We start from the raw sequence: 17,878 nt of genomic DNA, 5'->3' as shown, positions 1-17,878 counted from the left end.
TTTATCTACCATAATATGCACTGACAGCTCCCAAACATTTTCTTGTAACCCCAGCTTAGTTAATAAATACTTCCATTTGTATGTTGCCCAGATTTAACATATTCCCAAACTCGGCTATTTTCTTTTCCATCAACTCTTCTCTTCCTCCCGAATTACTTAGAGTGTGATGTCACCTAAATCAGAAACCTGGCAGAAACCTTCATTTCCTCTCTCTCTAGCTAAATAAATGCCCAAGATTTGTCAGTTCCATATCCTGACATCTTCCATAGTCCCCACTTCTTCTCAGTTTATCCTGCCTTTGCTGCAGTGGCTCATAGCTCACCAAGTATATCACAATACCTTTCTGATTCCAATCACCCTCCCATCCAAACCATCCTCTAATTGTTTCCAGGAAAATCTTTCTGAATCTCATAGCTGATCAAATCACTCACAGATTCTTAAATCCTTCCGTGAGTCCCTCATTACCTACAGGATAAATAACTCCTTGGCAAGGCATGGGAAACCCTATGTCTTGATATTCTTTCTCATTCCAAACTTCTCTCTTCAAATGACCTTCCAGGCTTCCATAGTCCCATGCTTCTTATGTTACTGGAAAGACCCGTATTTCCATTCTCTCCTTGGCGTGTCCTCTTTCCACTGTCTGTTGTCTTCTTTAATGGCACCTACTCTTTTTTTTTTTTTTAAGATTTGCCCCCAGTATCAACTCCTAAGAAATCAAACCAAAACAAAAAAAAATCTCTAACTCCTTGCTACAGAAACTGCAGTCCTCTGAGAAACAGCATGGATATCATTTGGGAACTTGTTAGAAAGACAGGATCTCTGGTCACACCCAGGCCCACTGTACCAGAATCTGCTTTCTTAACAAGGTTGCCAGGCAACCCGCTGCACGTTGAAGTTTGAGAAGTCCTGCTGTAGGAAGAAGTTATTCTAATCTCCCTTACCATGTACCCATTATATGCCAGGCACTATGCATTTTCTCATTTAATCCTTACAGTGTTCCCCGAAAATAGGTTTTTATCATCCACAACTTATAGATAAGAAGTTCAAGATGCTCAGGGTACAGTCACACAGCTACTCAATTTTAGACCTGGGATTTTAAACCTAGTTCTTGCCTGAGTGTATAATACATGCTCTTCATTTATCCTGAGACACTCCCTAATTATGATGGAATTTAAGTTGTTTTCATGTATAAATAGTTCTCTTCAGAGGAAGAATTATATCATTTTCCTCACAATGTCTGGAACATAGTAGGAGCATAAACAATGTTAGCTGAGTATTTGAATGTCGTCAGAGGAATGGAAAATATGCTGCATTTGTGAGGCTGTTGGTAGGGGAGGCATAGGAGGCTCTTCATAAAAATCACTTCACTTAGCTCTTCCCAGGGGCTATTTTTCTGACATTTGTTCTTCCAAAGTCAAAGGAAGCAAAAGCTAATATTTTTTCATACAAGTGATATGACATGTTTCCAGGTTGGCACTGTCACATGGAATGAGCAGTCTGCATGTATGTGGACAGGTATCCTGATGACCAGTCTTCAGCCAGCACTTTGCCCTGGTTTAAAGCAATGGTATAAATATACCCACTGATTATGTGCTCAGAGGGGGCTGTAACTAGGTATCCCAGTAGAGTACCTTCTTTCAAGGAAAGATGGCTAAAAGAGAGACCACAAGAGAAACAAGAGGAAATGACAAAAGACTGAGGAGGGTGTTGACAGGGGGGCGTTAGCAAAAGTCAAGGTCAAGTCTGTGTGATGGTGCCCTCCACCTCAGGGCCAGGAAGTTATAGTCTGGAACACATCATTTTTGGTCAGGCATTGTTTCTCCCAAACCTTAGTAAAGTTCTTTTTCAAAAGTTTCTACTTTGTCTCAATGGACACTAAAAGAAAATGTCGTTATTCTAAGAATAATAGCATAAAAATCCAGTTCCTTTTTGTGAATAAGACACCGGAGCTTCCTCTCCCAACCATCATCTGCTAGCCAGGAAGAGGGCTCTCACTAAGTACCGAAGCTTTCAGAAATTTGAAGTTCCTAGCCTTAAGAACTGTGAGAAATAAATTTCTGTTGCTTAAGCTGCCCAGACTATGGCATTTTGTTACATCAGCCCGAGCTGACTAAGATAAATCTCTTTGGCAGTTTTAAATATTTTGTGTAGTGACGCCAAGACAATTTGCTATGCAGTTTATAGACTATTTTGTATGGCTATTTTCTTTTCACTATGTTTTGAAATTTCTTCATGACAGATTTTTCAGAGTGGTAATTAGATCCCCAAGCAAGTCTCTCATAAATGATGTTTTCATTTTCCCCTTCCTTAAGCTTCTTTCTGATTATAAAGTTCAGCATTGAGGGATTCACAGGAGACATTTGACCAATGAAGACATCCAGCGATGTTAACCCCTTCACTATCTACCCTTTGATTCACTCTAGCAGGAATCCTCAATCAGCTTCAGCAAAGGCTAAATCTATCAAGTCAGATTTGGCTGGACGTCCTTCTGGCCAGAGGAATGAAACACCTTGTGATAGTTCATCCTGTAGAGCAGTTTTCTGGAAATGAACTCACAGCAGACTGTGAGAGTCAGGCTAGGGGCTCTGGTTCATTCTTCTCTAGAGCTTCCTTGGTTGATCCAGCACAGGGCTATTCATCTAGAAGCAGTTGTTAAATTCATTTGGAATCTAAGAAAACTCCACATATCTGAACAGTTTGAGTGCAACTGAATGAATGTACAGAAGGTAAGTGAAGTCACTATGATTCATGGAGAGATCAGCACTTCCTTCTGGAATGGCAAGTTTCATGTATAAACCACCATGGTGCCCACACAGCATGGATGTGGTGGTAGCAGCCATTCTTCAGCTGGAGATGATGGAGTATATGCAGAAGGATGAAGCCGGTCAGAGGAGACAAGGGATAGCTAGCCACTTGGCAGTTGGGGCTTGACCTTCGTAATAAGCAGGGCTTAGGAAAATCCCAAATGGGGGATGTTGAGTACTCTTGTCTCACAGTACCCAAAATAATATATTCACAATACAATTGTGAACAAAATGTTAAAGTGCTACAATATAGAACAGTGATTGATTTTAAAATGATTGATTTTAAAACTTAAAAATTGATGATACAATAATTAAATCAATAGAATGAAAAAAGTAGATGAATTTGGACTGAAAAGGTCAGGAAAAATCTGCATAAAAGTGGGGCCTACACAGAGCCATCTCAGAGACATGAGATGGAGACTAGGATAGGAGAAGAGAAACTGTGCTCCCAAAGGAGAGAGGGTGGTATTTGACAAAAAAGAGTAAGAAAACTACTAATGCCTCAGCTGAGGGATTGTATAAGGGAGTGATGGGAAAGGGTGCCATGAGGAAGGGAGTATGACTTAATAAGAGACGGGTAAGGGGACTTAGCTCCTTTTAATGACTGAAAACCAACCCCATTGTCCTGGGGTCCCAGCTATACCCAAGAGGGAGAGAAAACCAGAATCAGAGAATGCCTTTTTTCCCCTTGCTAACGCGACATGCTGCCTGTGGTGGTTCCATCCATGAAGAGGAAGGGCCCAGACACTTGGAGAGAACGTGTGGTTGCTCTTTTGCATCTGGGTTATCACAAGAAGCATGTTTCTCAGGGAGGAGCTTGGGCAAAAAAAAAAAAAGTCTTTTAAGTGAGGAGGAGGTGAATAAAGCAAGAGAGTCTTGCTTCCTGGAAAGAGCACAGAATCCCATCAGAGAAGGAAATCAATAACTGGCACTCAGAAGGCTTTTATCCTAAAAATACAGCGCTTGCCATTTTCACAGACTGAACACAATGGAGATGCCGGTAGGGACCCATGATCTATGTTTTCATACGGGAATTCTGCAAATGTAGTGGATGCAAATGCCCCATGGATTATGGAGTATGTCACAGAAGAGTCCTCAAGTAAAGGCACTGGTTCAAACACAATAAAATTCAGACCACACCTTGTCTCTCCACCTTTTATCAACAGGCAGGCAATTTGTTTAGTAGTTAAAATTATGGACTCAGGAGCCAGAATGCCTGAATTTGATTCCTGTTTCTACCAGTGTCAGGTACCGACCTAACTGCCCCAGGTTTGTCTGTAAATGCAGTACTTACATCACAGGGTTGCTGTAAGGCTCAAAATGAAAAATGCTCAGAATAGAGAGCTTTAATATAGTAAGCTCCAGAGTGTTAGCTATTATTTGTGGTAAGAGACGGTGAAGGAGGAAATGAAAAGGCCTACTTATATACTTGCATGCTGCATCTTTGAAGTGGACTGTTCCTGGTTTAGAAACCATATCATTAAACCTTCTAAAAATAGGCGATAAGTCTGAAAATTCTCTAATTGTATACATTGTGCTATTTAATTTATTTCCAAAGTATGTGGAGAGTTCAGAGATGGAAAAGAGAAAGCTCTTTTGATATCACTCACCAGTAAAGTCAAAACTTCATTATAGCCAGAAAATAGATGAAATGGTACATGTCTCAAAATTGGAAATATGGATGTTTATCCCAATTTTTTTACTTTCTAATGAATGTTAAAGGCAATAGACCTGCTCTTAGCAAAAACTGCAGCAAGTATCTAACTTTTATTTTAACTTAATGTTTAACGACTGCTTATGCTTCAAGAAAGTAGAAATATTATAGTTCATTGCCCAGTTCAATTACCTAATATAAGTCCTGCATGGAAGACAATAATTTGTCTGCAAAAAGGAATCATAAAAGTATGTTATAAATCTATCAGAAAAGAAGAACCAATTTTCCTTATGCCTTATATGAGAAAAAATCCTAGCTGGGTAAAATGTACCCTGCCAAAAACAATTAAAGACAAATTGAAAAGGCTACCATTTAAGGATACATCATTAAGAGGCTTTCTCGATGACTAACATATTTTCAAATTGATTTTTTGCCTCCAAACAGATGGATTTATGTTCTGTAATATTTTAATATAACCTTTAATTAAATTAGCCTTAGCAGATGATATTTTAAAGTTAATTAGTACGTTCTATGCTTGCAATTTAATCATCTAAAACTTGTTCTTGCCAATGTGCTATTCTAGTTTTGTTGAGGAAAAAAATACAAAAACAAGAAAAGGACCCCCAAATCATTTGGGTTAAGCTCAAGGTATGATGCAATTTGCCATTCATGCAAAATGGGCTGCAAAATAGGGTACCTTCGCGTTGTGTGCTGGGCTTGGTGAACCACCAGCCAGCTGTCTAATCATTTATAACCATCCTCAGGCTTTGCCAAGTTTTGGCCACATAATGGAATCTTGCTGACACAGCTCGCACGTCGGGTACGATGTATCGGAAACTTGGGCCTCTTTTTCTTTTGTGCAGACACTTTCTAAAGGTGGTCACAGCCGCACAGCAGGACTGAGATGCTTGGAGTCCTGCTTTGCTCCCAGCAGAGAAACAGTCTTTTGGGAACACTCCTGTCAGTGCCCAACTCCTTCCTTCAGCTATGTCTCTTCTTTTGTTGGCTTTTTCTTCTCTTCTGGTCCCCATCCTCTACCCCAAACACTTTTTCAAGGGAATCATGATCCTTTACAAAGTGTGTTACAAAGTTAAGCAAATTCTCCAAAATATGCAAGAAGTATATCATTCTTTTTGGTTTAGTTTTCATTTTTAAAATTTAAAGTGCTGAACTTTGGTGGGAAGAAATTTAACATTTATTTTTCTGTATCTTTGGAAGTACATGGTGATATTTTTCAAAGGCAGAGGGGAGAGAATATGAAGGGGCAAGAGGGAGTTGCAAAGACAAATGAAAAAAAAAGTCATTAAGTATAGCAGGAGTAAACCTCAGCAGCAAGTTGAGTTTCCATGTGTGGAGTATATGTGCACCTTAGGTAAGATGATGTCGTATATCACAAAAGCCACGTAAAATAAAAACCTAATGTAATCTATTAACCATTCAGGAAGACTGTATCTTTTCGTGTTCCATCGGGCCTTAGGACTGTTGATTTTAGATTACCAACCAAGGACTAAACAAACAAACAAACAGCAAAAAAAACAAAACAAAACACATTACTTCACTGACCAGTTCTGTTTAGTTAAAATAGTCAAATCTTTGCAAATTTGGCCGTACACATATAACATATCATCCCTGGGAACAATCGTTATAAAAAAGCTCTTCAAAACCCAGCCACAGTTATCTAATGAGGGTTTATGTTCAAGGAACAGAGTTTGGGCCAAAAGAGGATGGTGAAGGGCCCTTGGTCCCTCACAGTTGAGGGAGGGTAGACCCTGAGGGTATGAGGATTGGCAACCTGAGTCACCATACCAATGCGGTTGGTATGTGGGATGATTCAGGCTGTTCTACCAAGGCCAACCTGAGGCAGTGCTCAAGGAAGTCGCCTGAGGGCTGTGTTTATTTCAGAACCCCCTCTTACTCCATGCTCCCTCCAGTCTCATCTGACTGTCAAATTAACCCCGCATGCAAGTAGGCTGTGATTAAGGTGTCAGGGGATGACGACTTAGAACAGTGGTTCTCAACCTTGGCTGCACATTAGAATCACCTGGGAATCTTTTTAAAATCCTGATTTCTGGGCCTCATCCTCCCGAAATTCTATTTCTTTGTTATGGGGTGAGGCCACAACATTAGTAACAAAGAAACAGAATTTCTGGAGGATGAGGCCCAGAAATCAGGATTTTAAAAAGATTCTCAGGTGATTCTAATGTGCAGCCAAAGCTGAGAACCACTGACTTAGAGGGTCTGGTTATGGTTTATTTCATCATATAGAACAGCACCTGACAATAGGAAAAATCTTCCCCAGGTTGTGAAAGAGGAAATCAACCAACCAACAATCAGAACAGGTCTGCTGGGCACCTGCTAGGTACTCGTTCCATGGGAGGCACCTTGGGGGTTCCATGGACCTGCAAGCTGTGACTTTGCCCTCCTGAGATTTCCAACTTAGGTGTGGACAAAAACATGCCAGTGAGGCCATAACTCACAGTGCGGAGCCACATGAGAGGAATATAAACTACACAGTACAGGCCATAAGCGCCAAACGAGTGGTGACTAAATGATGGGTTCCCACAGCTGCCTAACAGGATGAGATCAAAATAGGGATCAACTGATTATCATCGCAACAGGGAAAAACCCCAAACCATAATTCAAACAGCATTCCATGGACACCAGAGAGAGAACAGAGAAAACTGCAGGGAGTGTAATAATTGCCTATTTTGTCAATATTAAACTTTCAATAGGATTCTCTTTATTTCTTTTTCTTTTAAAATAAGATTGTTTTAACTACCTTACACTAAACTTACATGAGCATTTGAACATGGAGGAAAAGAAATGAGTCTTTGGGGTTAAAACTTCACTGTGAAGTGTATTAAATAAAGAAGATTCTTTTATGAAAGGCTTCTAAAGTTGTCTTACATTTCTTAAATCAATCTGTAGCACATAATCAGTAAAACCGTATCATTTAAACAGAAAATTCATAACTTAGAAACTCACCCTTGGGCAGCTGTATCCTATTATGGGCTGTAACTTAACACATGAGTTTCAGAAGTTGTTAAAGTTTGAGTTCAGGCTAACAAATCTTAACTGTTAAAAAAAAAAAGCCTATGTTAAGAGACAGCAGACCATGAAGAGGCACCTGATTTGATCACCGGATGAATGTCAATCACATTTTATTTTGATTTGTTAAATCTTATTTATACATTGAGAAATAAATATACTAGGACAGATATGGCCATTAAGTGCTCAAGAAGCCACTTAGTTTTTTTCCATTTAAAAAAATTTTCCTCTGGGACTGAGACTTTCAGTATTTAAACTCTGCCAAATGTGTATTTACTGAAAAAAAGGAGAAGGGTGCTTATCCCAGTGATATCTGAACTGAAATCTGCATTTTCAAATAAAAATAGTTGTTATTATCTCAGCATAAATTTTTAAAGTAAAATTGGCATCAGTAAACCAGATGTCCACAGTTCAAATTATTGTAATTATGATTCAATAATTTCTCTAAAATGAGCTAGTGAGCAGTGAAGGTCCTTTTAACCATATTCTTCCAGACATACTTTACATGGTGAATTCAGTGCAATATGTGTAGAGATTTTACTGCACAAATACCTTCATCTCTTACATCCTACTGCATTCTTTTCTGTGAAATGCAAAAAACACACATGTACCATTAAATTTATAGACTTAGATAACTACACTAAAAAGCATGAAATGGAGGAAATACTTGGCTCTTGAGGATCTTGCTCTTTCGCATTGCACACAGCCAGACTCATGATTACTAAGAGGTTTTTAATAGCTCTATAGTCTGGTCTAACTTTTCCAAAGGGTAAGAAATACTTTTTGAAATATTCACCTATCTGATATAAATAAGACGTTTTATGCAGAAAAGTGTTTCCCCAAATGGAAGAGTTAATGCACCTCAAATATGTGAGATATTTCCTTCTAATTGTGCAATGTTTAGTAAAGGGTCCATCTTATTTTATTCATTATACAATTTGGGGAAACATGTTGGTGAAATCTAACATGTCACTTTATAAATCAGTACTGGAAACAACACATTCTCATGGCTTCAATGACAACTCAGATAGCTTTTTAACCATCTGCTTGAGAAAGTTTGTCTGATTTTGGCCTTCAGACAGTGAATGTGGTTTCTCCCTACAGGCATGTTTACATTTACAAAGCTTGCATCTTGCCGGAATGGGTAAAATAATTCTTGCTGTGAAAAAGCTGTAATTGTCTCTCAACTTAGTATCAGGAAGTGTACCTCCTACAGATGTCACTATAATCTTTTCCCCAATGCAACAGAAAGCCATAAACTTCCAGAACTAATCTAGGATCACTGTTAACTCCAATGGCTCCCGACTGCCTGCGTGCCATGGTGACTCCACCTGCCTCAGCCTTGCCTCCCTCTCCCCTGCTCCTCCCGGCCCATGCATTGTTTTTGTACTGCCTGATCTGCCTTTGGACAAGCTGTTCTCGCTCCTCAAAAATGCCCTTCCCCTTTCACTCTCTGTCATACTGTTCCGATGTGCCCATTAAAGGGGTTCCCTCTACACTTCCAGAAGAGTTCATTTCAATCCCCCCTGTTTTCCTGGAAGGTATTGCCATGACATGATCATTTAACACCTCTGAGAGGCAATGTCTGGCAGTGACTAAAGGTGAGGAGTTGGAAGATAGAATTTGAATTCTGGCTCAATCACTTACTAGCTGTGTGACCTTGGGCAAGTCACCTTAACCTTCATGAGCCTCAGTTCCCTCATCTATATACAACAATATCTGCATTACTATGAAGGATTCAGGTTCCTAGTATCATGTCTGTCATGAGTTCTTGGCATCCTAGCATTACCACCAATGAAGAAAGGTCCCAAAGATGGCAGATAAGCATACTGTGTTCTTGCAATTTGAAGAGTTAACACTCAGAGTAGAATCTGACAGTGCAGCCACCTTGAAATCATGCGGTGATTTCCTTTGAGAAAGTATGTGAGAAACTGTCAAACAGTGGCAAACAAATAGGAAGCTCACACACTCTCTCTTAAAAGACCTGACAGGGGCTGTGTTTAGGATAGCTCATCTTTGGTTGTGACACATGACACGAAAATAAATGAGATGTTGCAGAAAGACACGAGTGGAAGGCAGCAGGGAGATATGCCCTAGTATCTGTCTGGTGGTGTGGCGACTCCCAGTGCTTCTTGTTACACAGCGGGGACACTCAGGTATGGGGAACAGTCAGAGACAGCTTAAAAGAGCAAACTTCAAGTGGAGAGCCCACCTTTTAAAGATGTCTTTCCATTATTTTTCATTTGAGATGTAAAATAGGGAAAAGGGGAAAAAAATGTCGTTTTATTCTATGTTTATGAATAAAATACGTAAAGGAAAGAAAATGAAAAACAAATGACAGCAGCAGCCAGGTGAACACCTTGCCTAAAACAAACGAGGGATTCAATGAATTGCAAAATGCCACTTGGAAGGCCTCCTTGGCTGAGACATGCATTCAAATCTTATTTATTTAAATGACTGTAACTATCCCCATGGGCATTGGTCTCAGACTAGAAACTCTGGGTGCTTTTCCTAACCAATGTGAAGAGAAAATTCAATTTACTAGTGCTTTTTTTTTTTTTTTTTATAAAATCACAAACCAACTGAGAGCAAGAAATTAATAAAAATGATCATTTATATCCCCTCTATTATGCGTTTCTAAAGAATAAAGAGAAAAAAACTGCCTTTGCATTTATAGAAAAGAAATTTAGAAAAACACGTTTACAGTGTTTTTTTTTTTTTTTTTTTTTACGCTCCTTTGTTTAACTGTGTTGGGCTTTTAAAATTCTTGGATTGCCTTTTCATCTTGCAGGAAAGTAAGGTAACAATTTTTCTTAAGCAATTGGCAGTGATGTGCTTAAGTGCTTAACCTTCTCTTCTGCAAGGAAGAGCCTGGGCCAGGGTGGGGGATGAGGAGAGGAGGCTGCTCAGAACCTGCCATTCAAGGCTGGCGGCGGCGTTCTATAGGCTGTGTAAAACAGGAAGGTGGTGGCAGCAACTTACAGGTGTGCCAAAGAAAATAAGTCCGTGTGCTAAACTCTGGCATGCACACGGGAGGTTGCCGAGGCATGGCAAAGGCCCAGGCGGACTTTTGATGTTCTGCCCCAGAAAGTAGTAAGCCTGTTCCCATTTATGCCAGGAGCACGGTGAGTGGCTAGATGTTTTGATGTCATAAAAACTCCTGGTGCAGAAATCTGCCACTTGGCTCACTTTCATTTGGTCATTTTTCAGATTAGAAACACCTGAGGGAGAGGATGGGTTGTGATATTCACACCTTTTAAGCAATGCAGTCAGTTGCAGAGTAGCAGCCCATTCTAGGGTAAGCAGGCAATGCTATCTGGTCAAATTTCTATTCTATGTTAATGAGTGAAATACATACAATGGGACATTCCTTTATTTTCCATATAAAAGAGTTTCTGCAAAGACCTAGATGACAGAAAGAACATGATGTATGCTTTATTTTAGCCCTTCTTCTGTTTTATTCTCTATGCTAAACTGTAAACAATTTTGGGGGTTAATTCATTTTAAAAAGTGGGCCATGATTTCAGATTAAACTTCCTAAATTCACAATGATCAATGAACTCAGTGAAAAATTTTCCCTGTATTTCTTTTTACTGCTTCCACTAACCAAGCCCTCAGCACAAGACCTCCTGGTCTTACACAATTTATCCAAAGCTCTGGGCAGGTCAAGGGCCCTTTACCCTTCACTGGTGAATTCAGGGCTATTGTATGAGACACACATTCTTTCCTTCCCTTTTCACTTAAAGAAACATACCAAACCTGAATAGACTCCAGGCTAGATTGGGGTAGGGAGTGATTTTATTAGTCCTAACATAGCTATTGACACATGTTTGAATACAATGTAAGAAGAAAGAAAGAAAGAAAGAAAGAAAGAAAGAAAGAAAGAAAGAAAGAAAGAAAGAAAGAAAGAAAGAAAGAAAGAAAGAAAGAAAGGAAGAAAGAAAGAAAGAGAGAGAGAGAAAGAAAGATCTTTCATTTTATGTGTTAAAGGGAAAATTAGTTATAATTTAATTTCTAAGAAGAAAAATGTATAGAATAAAATGGCCTAACATTTCTTTTTTTTCATCACACATATGAGAAATATAAACTAAAAGGACATCTGGAAACTAACATTATTCAGCAATCAGAACGGAAAAATCCAAACCATTGAAGTTTTGATGGAGACAAACATAGCAAGATTTACAAAGAAGAAAGCTGTAACCTATTGAAGCACAAGAAAAAAAAAATCCATATGCATTTTACCTTTTGGGCAGTTCCATAGCAAAGTTCTATTTCAGAAGCTCTTTGTAATATGAAACCCACTGTAGATAAGATACAGGGGGAAGACAGTCTGTTTTGCAGCAGCAGGAAATCAAATTGGTTCCAGAAACAAAGTTACATGACAAATGGTTTAATAGTACTGCCAGGTTTGGAAAGCTTGATTGAGTTATTTTTCATAATCATTAAAAGAAGATTTTTAAATAACGTTGCCATAGCTATTTAGATTTTTTAGAAGGGAAGGGTGTTGCAGAGGTTGGAAGACATCTAATTTCATTGGCCTTTTAACTAATGTGTTATAATTTGTTATCAAAATTTAAGAGCTCAGTGGTGATTTATTAACTTTTGTTTGCAACAAAAAAATTTCAGACAAACACAATACTTGATTTAACATAACTAATATATGTTATTAAAGATTAAACAGATTAGCAAGTATATATTTTATTATCATATGCAAGTTATTTTTAATTTTAACCTTAGTAGCAGTCTGCTTCATTTTACAAACGCATCTGGAAAAGTTCATTAAGTCTTAAGTGAGCCTTAGATTTTAGGAGAGACTTCTAAGCCGTTAGCAAGATGTATCACTGACAAAATAACCCGGCAACTAATACCCCGTAGGTGAAATGAAATGAAATCATTCTTCTGACTGAAGTCAGGAACAAGTTAAACATCACTAGACCACAGCACACGACTACAGAGATTTAAAAGAAATCATATTTAAATAGGATGTGACTAGATGTTTAGGACTATTTTCTAAAAAAAGTAAAACAACTTTTCCCCTTCAGTACTTACAGTCTTTGAAGACTAGAGCTGGGTCTCTGTGAGGCAGGACTTGGGCAATGATGTGTCTCAGGGATTCCAAGGTTCTGTCCATCTTGGGTCTGCCTGTGTGAGCCTGCTGCACAGTGTCCTCATGCCTGGGTTCTTGCAGTCCTGGACTGAATTTGTGCAGCTCATTGATGCACAGGATTACCAAAGAATCCCTTTTAACATCTGCCAATCAGACATTTCCCAGACTCTAAAGACCCCTCAGGGGGCCCTCCTCCCAGGCTCACTTATCTTTGTTGTGTGCTGAGCTAATTAGCTCTAAAGGCTGGCTGACAGGCAGGTTTCCATTGCTTCCTTCTGTTAAACACACCCACCTACAGGCTAGCTGGGGAAGCTCCCTAATCGTGGGAACAGCTTTCCTCTCCAACCAGATTTTGCCTGAATGGCTTGCAGCTTTCTGACTTGGGTATTTCTTTTGGTCCCCCATCTTCAAATGTGCTGTTCTCAGGCATGTAGAAGCAAGAAGGTTATTATTTCTCAAGGACATTTCCTTAGTAACGAAGGAGATTCCAGGTCAAGGCTTCCAGCTCAGAATCAGTATAATCTAAATTCTTATTTGGTAAAGAAATGCTATAAAGGTTGTGAATGTAGCCAGGCATCAGATTATGCCTCTATTTGAATTCAGGAGCATCTATTTGGAGGCCTAGTTTTTAGTCCCCCTCCCTGACTCTTCCCATCCCCCAGTCCAAATTATAGACACTTTAGCCTGATGAGCAGTGGCAAACAAAAACTCACGGACTGACTTTCGGCTTGCCTGGGAACTTTGTTTTCCTATTTATCCTTCAAAGCAAATCATTCCCAAGATTGATGTTAATGAATTCTGATATCATTCACTTCCTTTCATTTCATAATAATTACTTCTATTAAAAATTGCAGGAGATTCACATAAGTACATTAACTTAATGGGTTCCAAATTTTCCTTTTAATAAAATGTTATTTTTTGCCATTTCCAAAGGGGAAAAAAAATTGCAGAAGAAAAAAAAATGTATTGTTCAAGAGAATATAGGTAGTTATTAAAAGATCTTAAGAAAACAGATTCTTTTTCTGTTTATACTACTCACAGCATTCATCTTTCCACAGGAGACATAAATATAAGTCATGAGCTGCCAGTGCGATAATAAGGATTTGGACCAGATATAAAAGAACTGATTTTAATGGCTACAACCTACGTTAGTTGTTGAAAACTTGTTAAAGACTTCTTTACTTTTATTTAAAATATTTTTCCAGAATAGACACAGAGGTTGCTTACCAGTGTTCTTTCCAATTTTCAGATTCCACAATTATGTTGTATTATATGATTAACTGTAACCAGTCCTTTAAAGTCTATAAAAATAAAATGTTTTCCATGTGACCAGTTTCTTCAGCTAGTTGATAGAAGGGTGGTGGGCTTAATAAAAGGAAACTGAAGGAATGGGCTGTAATAATAATTATTATTATAATGACTGTCAGTTGGCAAATGCCCACAGCAAGTATATGCCACACACAACAGGCGTGAGGCTGCCCTAGAGTGCACACCTATTATTATTAAAAAAAAAAAAAAACTTGAACGAAGTAGCACTTCATGTTAAGAAATGTAATTAGGGTCCCAAAGTATACTTATCATGGGCTGTACCAAATAGAAAATCAATAGCTTTGCTACCAGTTTATCACTTAAAGGGAAATTGGATGGTTTGTAGACAAAAACCCCCAAACTGTTATACATTGATTGGACACAAAGTATCAATGAATGTAAGTACTTTCAGTGTGATATTCAATTGGAAACCAAAATATTTAAGTTTCCCACTAGGGAAACATGAAAAATATGAATTCTCAAAGGACTGAGACTGATAATATAAAAACAAAAATTAGAAATGATTGATGCTGGGATTTCAATTGGTAAATGGATTTTTTATGGGTTTAAATTTAATCCCAATGTTACATAAAAATATTTGGTTGTGCAGTGTAGATTTGGAAATATAAGATCTAGAATTTGACTTTTGTTATCTGAATAACTTTAAAGAAGTCACTCAACTTCTCTGGGCTCAGAGTCCATATCTAGAAAATTAGGGAGTTGAGCTGGATGCTCTCTCTCAGATCTAATATTGCAAATGAGCATAAATATTCTCAAATGTTTTCTAGCTTTCTGGAAAGTCACATATTTATTTCCTTAAAGCTGGACTGGTCTTCAAACAAATCATTTCTATTCCCGCAGTCGGCCCCATATCCATGCATCAATATGAGAGACACAAATTTATAGGGTGATTCAGAGATACCACTAACGCTAACTAAAATGTAAAGCAAGAATTCATTAAATAGACCAATCTTCAACCTCTACAAGATTTTTCTAAAGAAGGCAAATTAGAGAGCCAAAAACCAGCTTTGCAAAGATAATCTCATAAAAATATCATGTTCTTTAATGTTATATTTTAAAAAATGAAAATAAGAATTCTAGGAAGGAAGGTTATACAACATGACAGTCTGTTACTATAGTTTCTTTATCTCATGAGGCCCTTTCATTCAGCAGCTTTCTGAAACCCTTTTCTTCCTTGTCTCCCATAAAGATGTCTCATCTGAAAGTGCCGTTGTGAGACAGTCTAGAAAAATCCAGCAGTTTCTGGCCATTCTCTTTGGTGGAAGAACCTGAGCAATCCCTGGGCAGTGTGCCTATAGGGTGTCCCCCCCAAATGTACACACATTTTGAATAATTATAAAGGCAGTATTTATTTTATTTTTAAAAAATACATTTTTATTGATTTCAGAGAGGAAGGGAGAGGGAGAGAGAGATAGAAACATCAATGATGAGAGAGAACCATTGATTGGCTGCCTCTTGCATGTCTCCACCTGGGCATGTGCCCTTGACTGAAATCGAACCTGGGACCCTTCAGTCCACAGGTTCTATCCAATGCTCTATCCACTGAGCCAAACCAGCTAGGGCAAGGCAGTGTTTACTAAAATACATTTCATTTTCAAAATTGAGCTATCAGCTGTTAAAGTGTGTATACATTTTTTTTTGAATAACCTGTATTTTGGTACAGAGTCTGCATATAATTCATATGTTAGATTTCAATGTCAGCCTCAATCATCTGTAGGAATGTGGCAAAAGCAAAATCAAAGTATTGAGACAAGGGAACATGACTACAGTGAAAACCAAATGATGGTCTTACAAATCCTGTTAGAGTACTACTCAGAAATATGAGAAACAGCGCCCAACTGACATATTCGGCGATGAAGCTGTCATCCCATGGTGCAAGGGGAGGGCTCAGTGCAGTAGCACACGCACCGAGCTTCCAGGAAGTACAGAACTCTTTGAGATGAGAAATCAAGTGGTATGTTTTGCACCATTTCGTGCACAATGTAACAAACAGGCTATGGAAACATTAATTTTGCTGGTAAAAAAAATTCATTCTTATCATTGCAATGATATTTTTGTTGTTGAATAGTTCATTTCAGGTACAAAAATGATAAGAAGGCAGGGGCATAATTGAAATAACATCCAGAATGTTAGAAAACAATGAATGCACCAAAGAAACATCTTTGGTTAAAAACAGGAAGGAACTCCCACCATCCTCCTTACCTCCCCACTTGCTAATCCACTCTGCCCTGGAAGAAGAGATCAGGGTAAGTGAAGCAGGAGCCGGGCCAGTAGGTGAGGCTGCAGCGAGGTTTTGTGAGACTCCGGATCCTAAAGATTTCAGCATAAGGCATGCAGACTCCAAAGAATATGCCTGCAGTCACTGAGCCTGAGCCAATCTATCACTACTCATCTCTAAGGCATCAGGTGACTCAGGGAAGGAGAGCTGATGAATGAGATTTAGGAAGACTATCTTCCCTGAAATAATTTTTTCACTTACTTACTAATGCCTTTATTCTTAAAAACTAAATAACTTAAGATAAAGTAAACAAAATGAAAAAAAAATTGAATTCATGCAGTTAAATAAATTAATACAGAGAGCAAGTAGTTTACAAAAGCAATGGGAAATGACTGACAGTAGCTCTCTGCAGATGCCAATGGGAGATGGGTGGAGGGAACTGGAAGGGCCTAAATGCTGATTGGCAAAGAAGGTCCAAGTGGAGTGTGAGGATGAAGAAAGGCCATGGAGAAACTGACTTTGCAGAGGTAATGACTGTTTAGTGTCAGCCAGGAAAAGACAGTAGAAGAAATGAATGGCTGCTTAGCATCAACTTCGTTTACTCTCAACTGGGAAGGGACCAATGCTAAATTTGAATCAAGGTATTCTCATAGAGGGTCAGTTAGAAAGGCAACTTCAGATTAGGTGACAAAACAAATTTAAAAACACAGGCAACATAAAAGAACAATCTCAGGCGGCCATCGTAGGATCACCAGCGGTCAAAATGAAGTTCAACCCCTTTGTGACTTCTGACTGGAGCAAGAACCGTAAAAGGCATTTCAATGCACCTTCCCACATTCGAAGGAAGATCATGTCTCCTCTTTCCAAAGAGCTGAGACAGAAGTACAATGTTCGGTCCATGCCCACCCGAAAGGATGACGAGGTTCAGGTGGTTCGAGGACATTACAAAGGGCAGCAACTTGGCAAAGTAGTCCAGGTTTACAGGCAGAAATATGTCATCTACATTGAACGACTGCAACAGGAGAAAGCTAAGGGGACAGCGGTTCATGTGGGCATTCACCCCAGCAAGGTGGTTATCACTAGACTACAGCTGGACAAAGACCGCAAAAAGATCCATGAACGTAAAGCCAAATCTCACCAAGTAGGAAAGGGAAAATACAAGGAAGAAACAATTGAGAAGATGCAGGAATAAAGTAATATTATATACAACTTTCATTAAAAACTTAAAATGAAAAAAAATAAATAAAAGAACAATCTCAGGCATTTGTTCATTGATATTTCACTATATTTAAGAACATGAATAATTAGAAATTAACAATATCCTATCTACAGATTAAAGAATGTGCATTTCCTCATTTTTAATAGAAAACTATATAAAATGCTTTCATGAAATAATTTTCCTTCCCACCAGATAAAAACCATGAGTGAACTGCCCTTTTCCCTTGCCAGGGCAGTCAGAGTCAGCACCCTTAACCAGAAAGCATCATGAAAGCAAGCCCCTCCTTTACCTGAGCCTTCTATGTGTAGAAGGGGATCCTGAATAAGTTTCTGTCACCTTGACTGTGTTGTGTAAACAGTTATCCAGGTCTGCCACTGTATTTGCTTTCCAAAGAGAAGTAAAATTGATTCTTTAAGAAACACTTTATAGCCCTAGCCGGTTTGGCTCGGTGGATAGAGTGTCGGCTTGCGGACTGAAAGGTCCCAGGTTCGATTCCGGT

At 38.7% G+C, this 17,878-nt stretch overlaps 2 protein-coding genes across 2 annotated transcripts in view; one reads left to right on the top strand and one right to left on the bottom strand.

The window, feature by feature from the left end:
* Positions 1-12,947, bottom strand: part of LIX1 (limb and CNS expressed 1) — a 47,747-nt gene extending 34,800 nt beyond the window's left edge. Inside the window, exon 1 of the mRNA XM_059691854.1 lies at positions 12,556-12,947. Within this exon, the coding sequence (XP_059547837.1) occupies positions 12,556-12,637 (82 nt within the window). The 5' untranslated portion in view covers positions 12,638-12,947. The remainder of the gene's footprint in view (positions 1-12,555) is intronic.
* Positions 12,948-16,894: 3,947 nt separating this feature from the next.
* Positions 16,895-17,414, top strand: LOC132233399 (large ribosomal subunit protein uL24-like). Its single transcript, XM_059694033.1, has one exon. The coding sequence runs from the start codon at positions 16,924-16,926 to the stop codon at positions 17,350-17,352; it is 429 nt and encodes a 142-aa protein (XP_059550016.1). The 5' UTR covers positions 16,895-16,923; the 3' UTR covers positions 17,353-17,414.
* The last annotated feature ends 464 nt before the right edge of the window (positions 17,415-17,878 follow it).

The sequence above is a fragment of the Myotis daubentonii genome, chromosome 4 (assembly GCF_963259705.1).
Source record: "Myotis daubentonii chromosome 4, mMyoDau2.1, whole genome shotgun sequence".
NCBI lineage: Eukaryota > Metazoa > Chordata > Mammalia > Chiroptera > Vespertilionidae > Myotis > Myotis daubentonii.
Note: the sequence above shows the minus strand (reverse complement) of the source record. Positions and strands in the feature narration are given on the sequence as shown.

Coding starts and splice junctions, on each gene's coding strand:
- LOC132233399 (XM_059694033.1), top strand. CDS start 16,924: ATGAAGTTCAACCCCTTTGTGACTTCTGACTGGAGCAAGAACCGTAAA.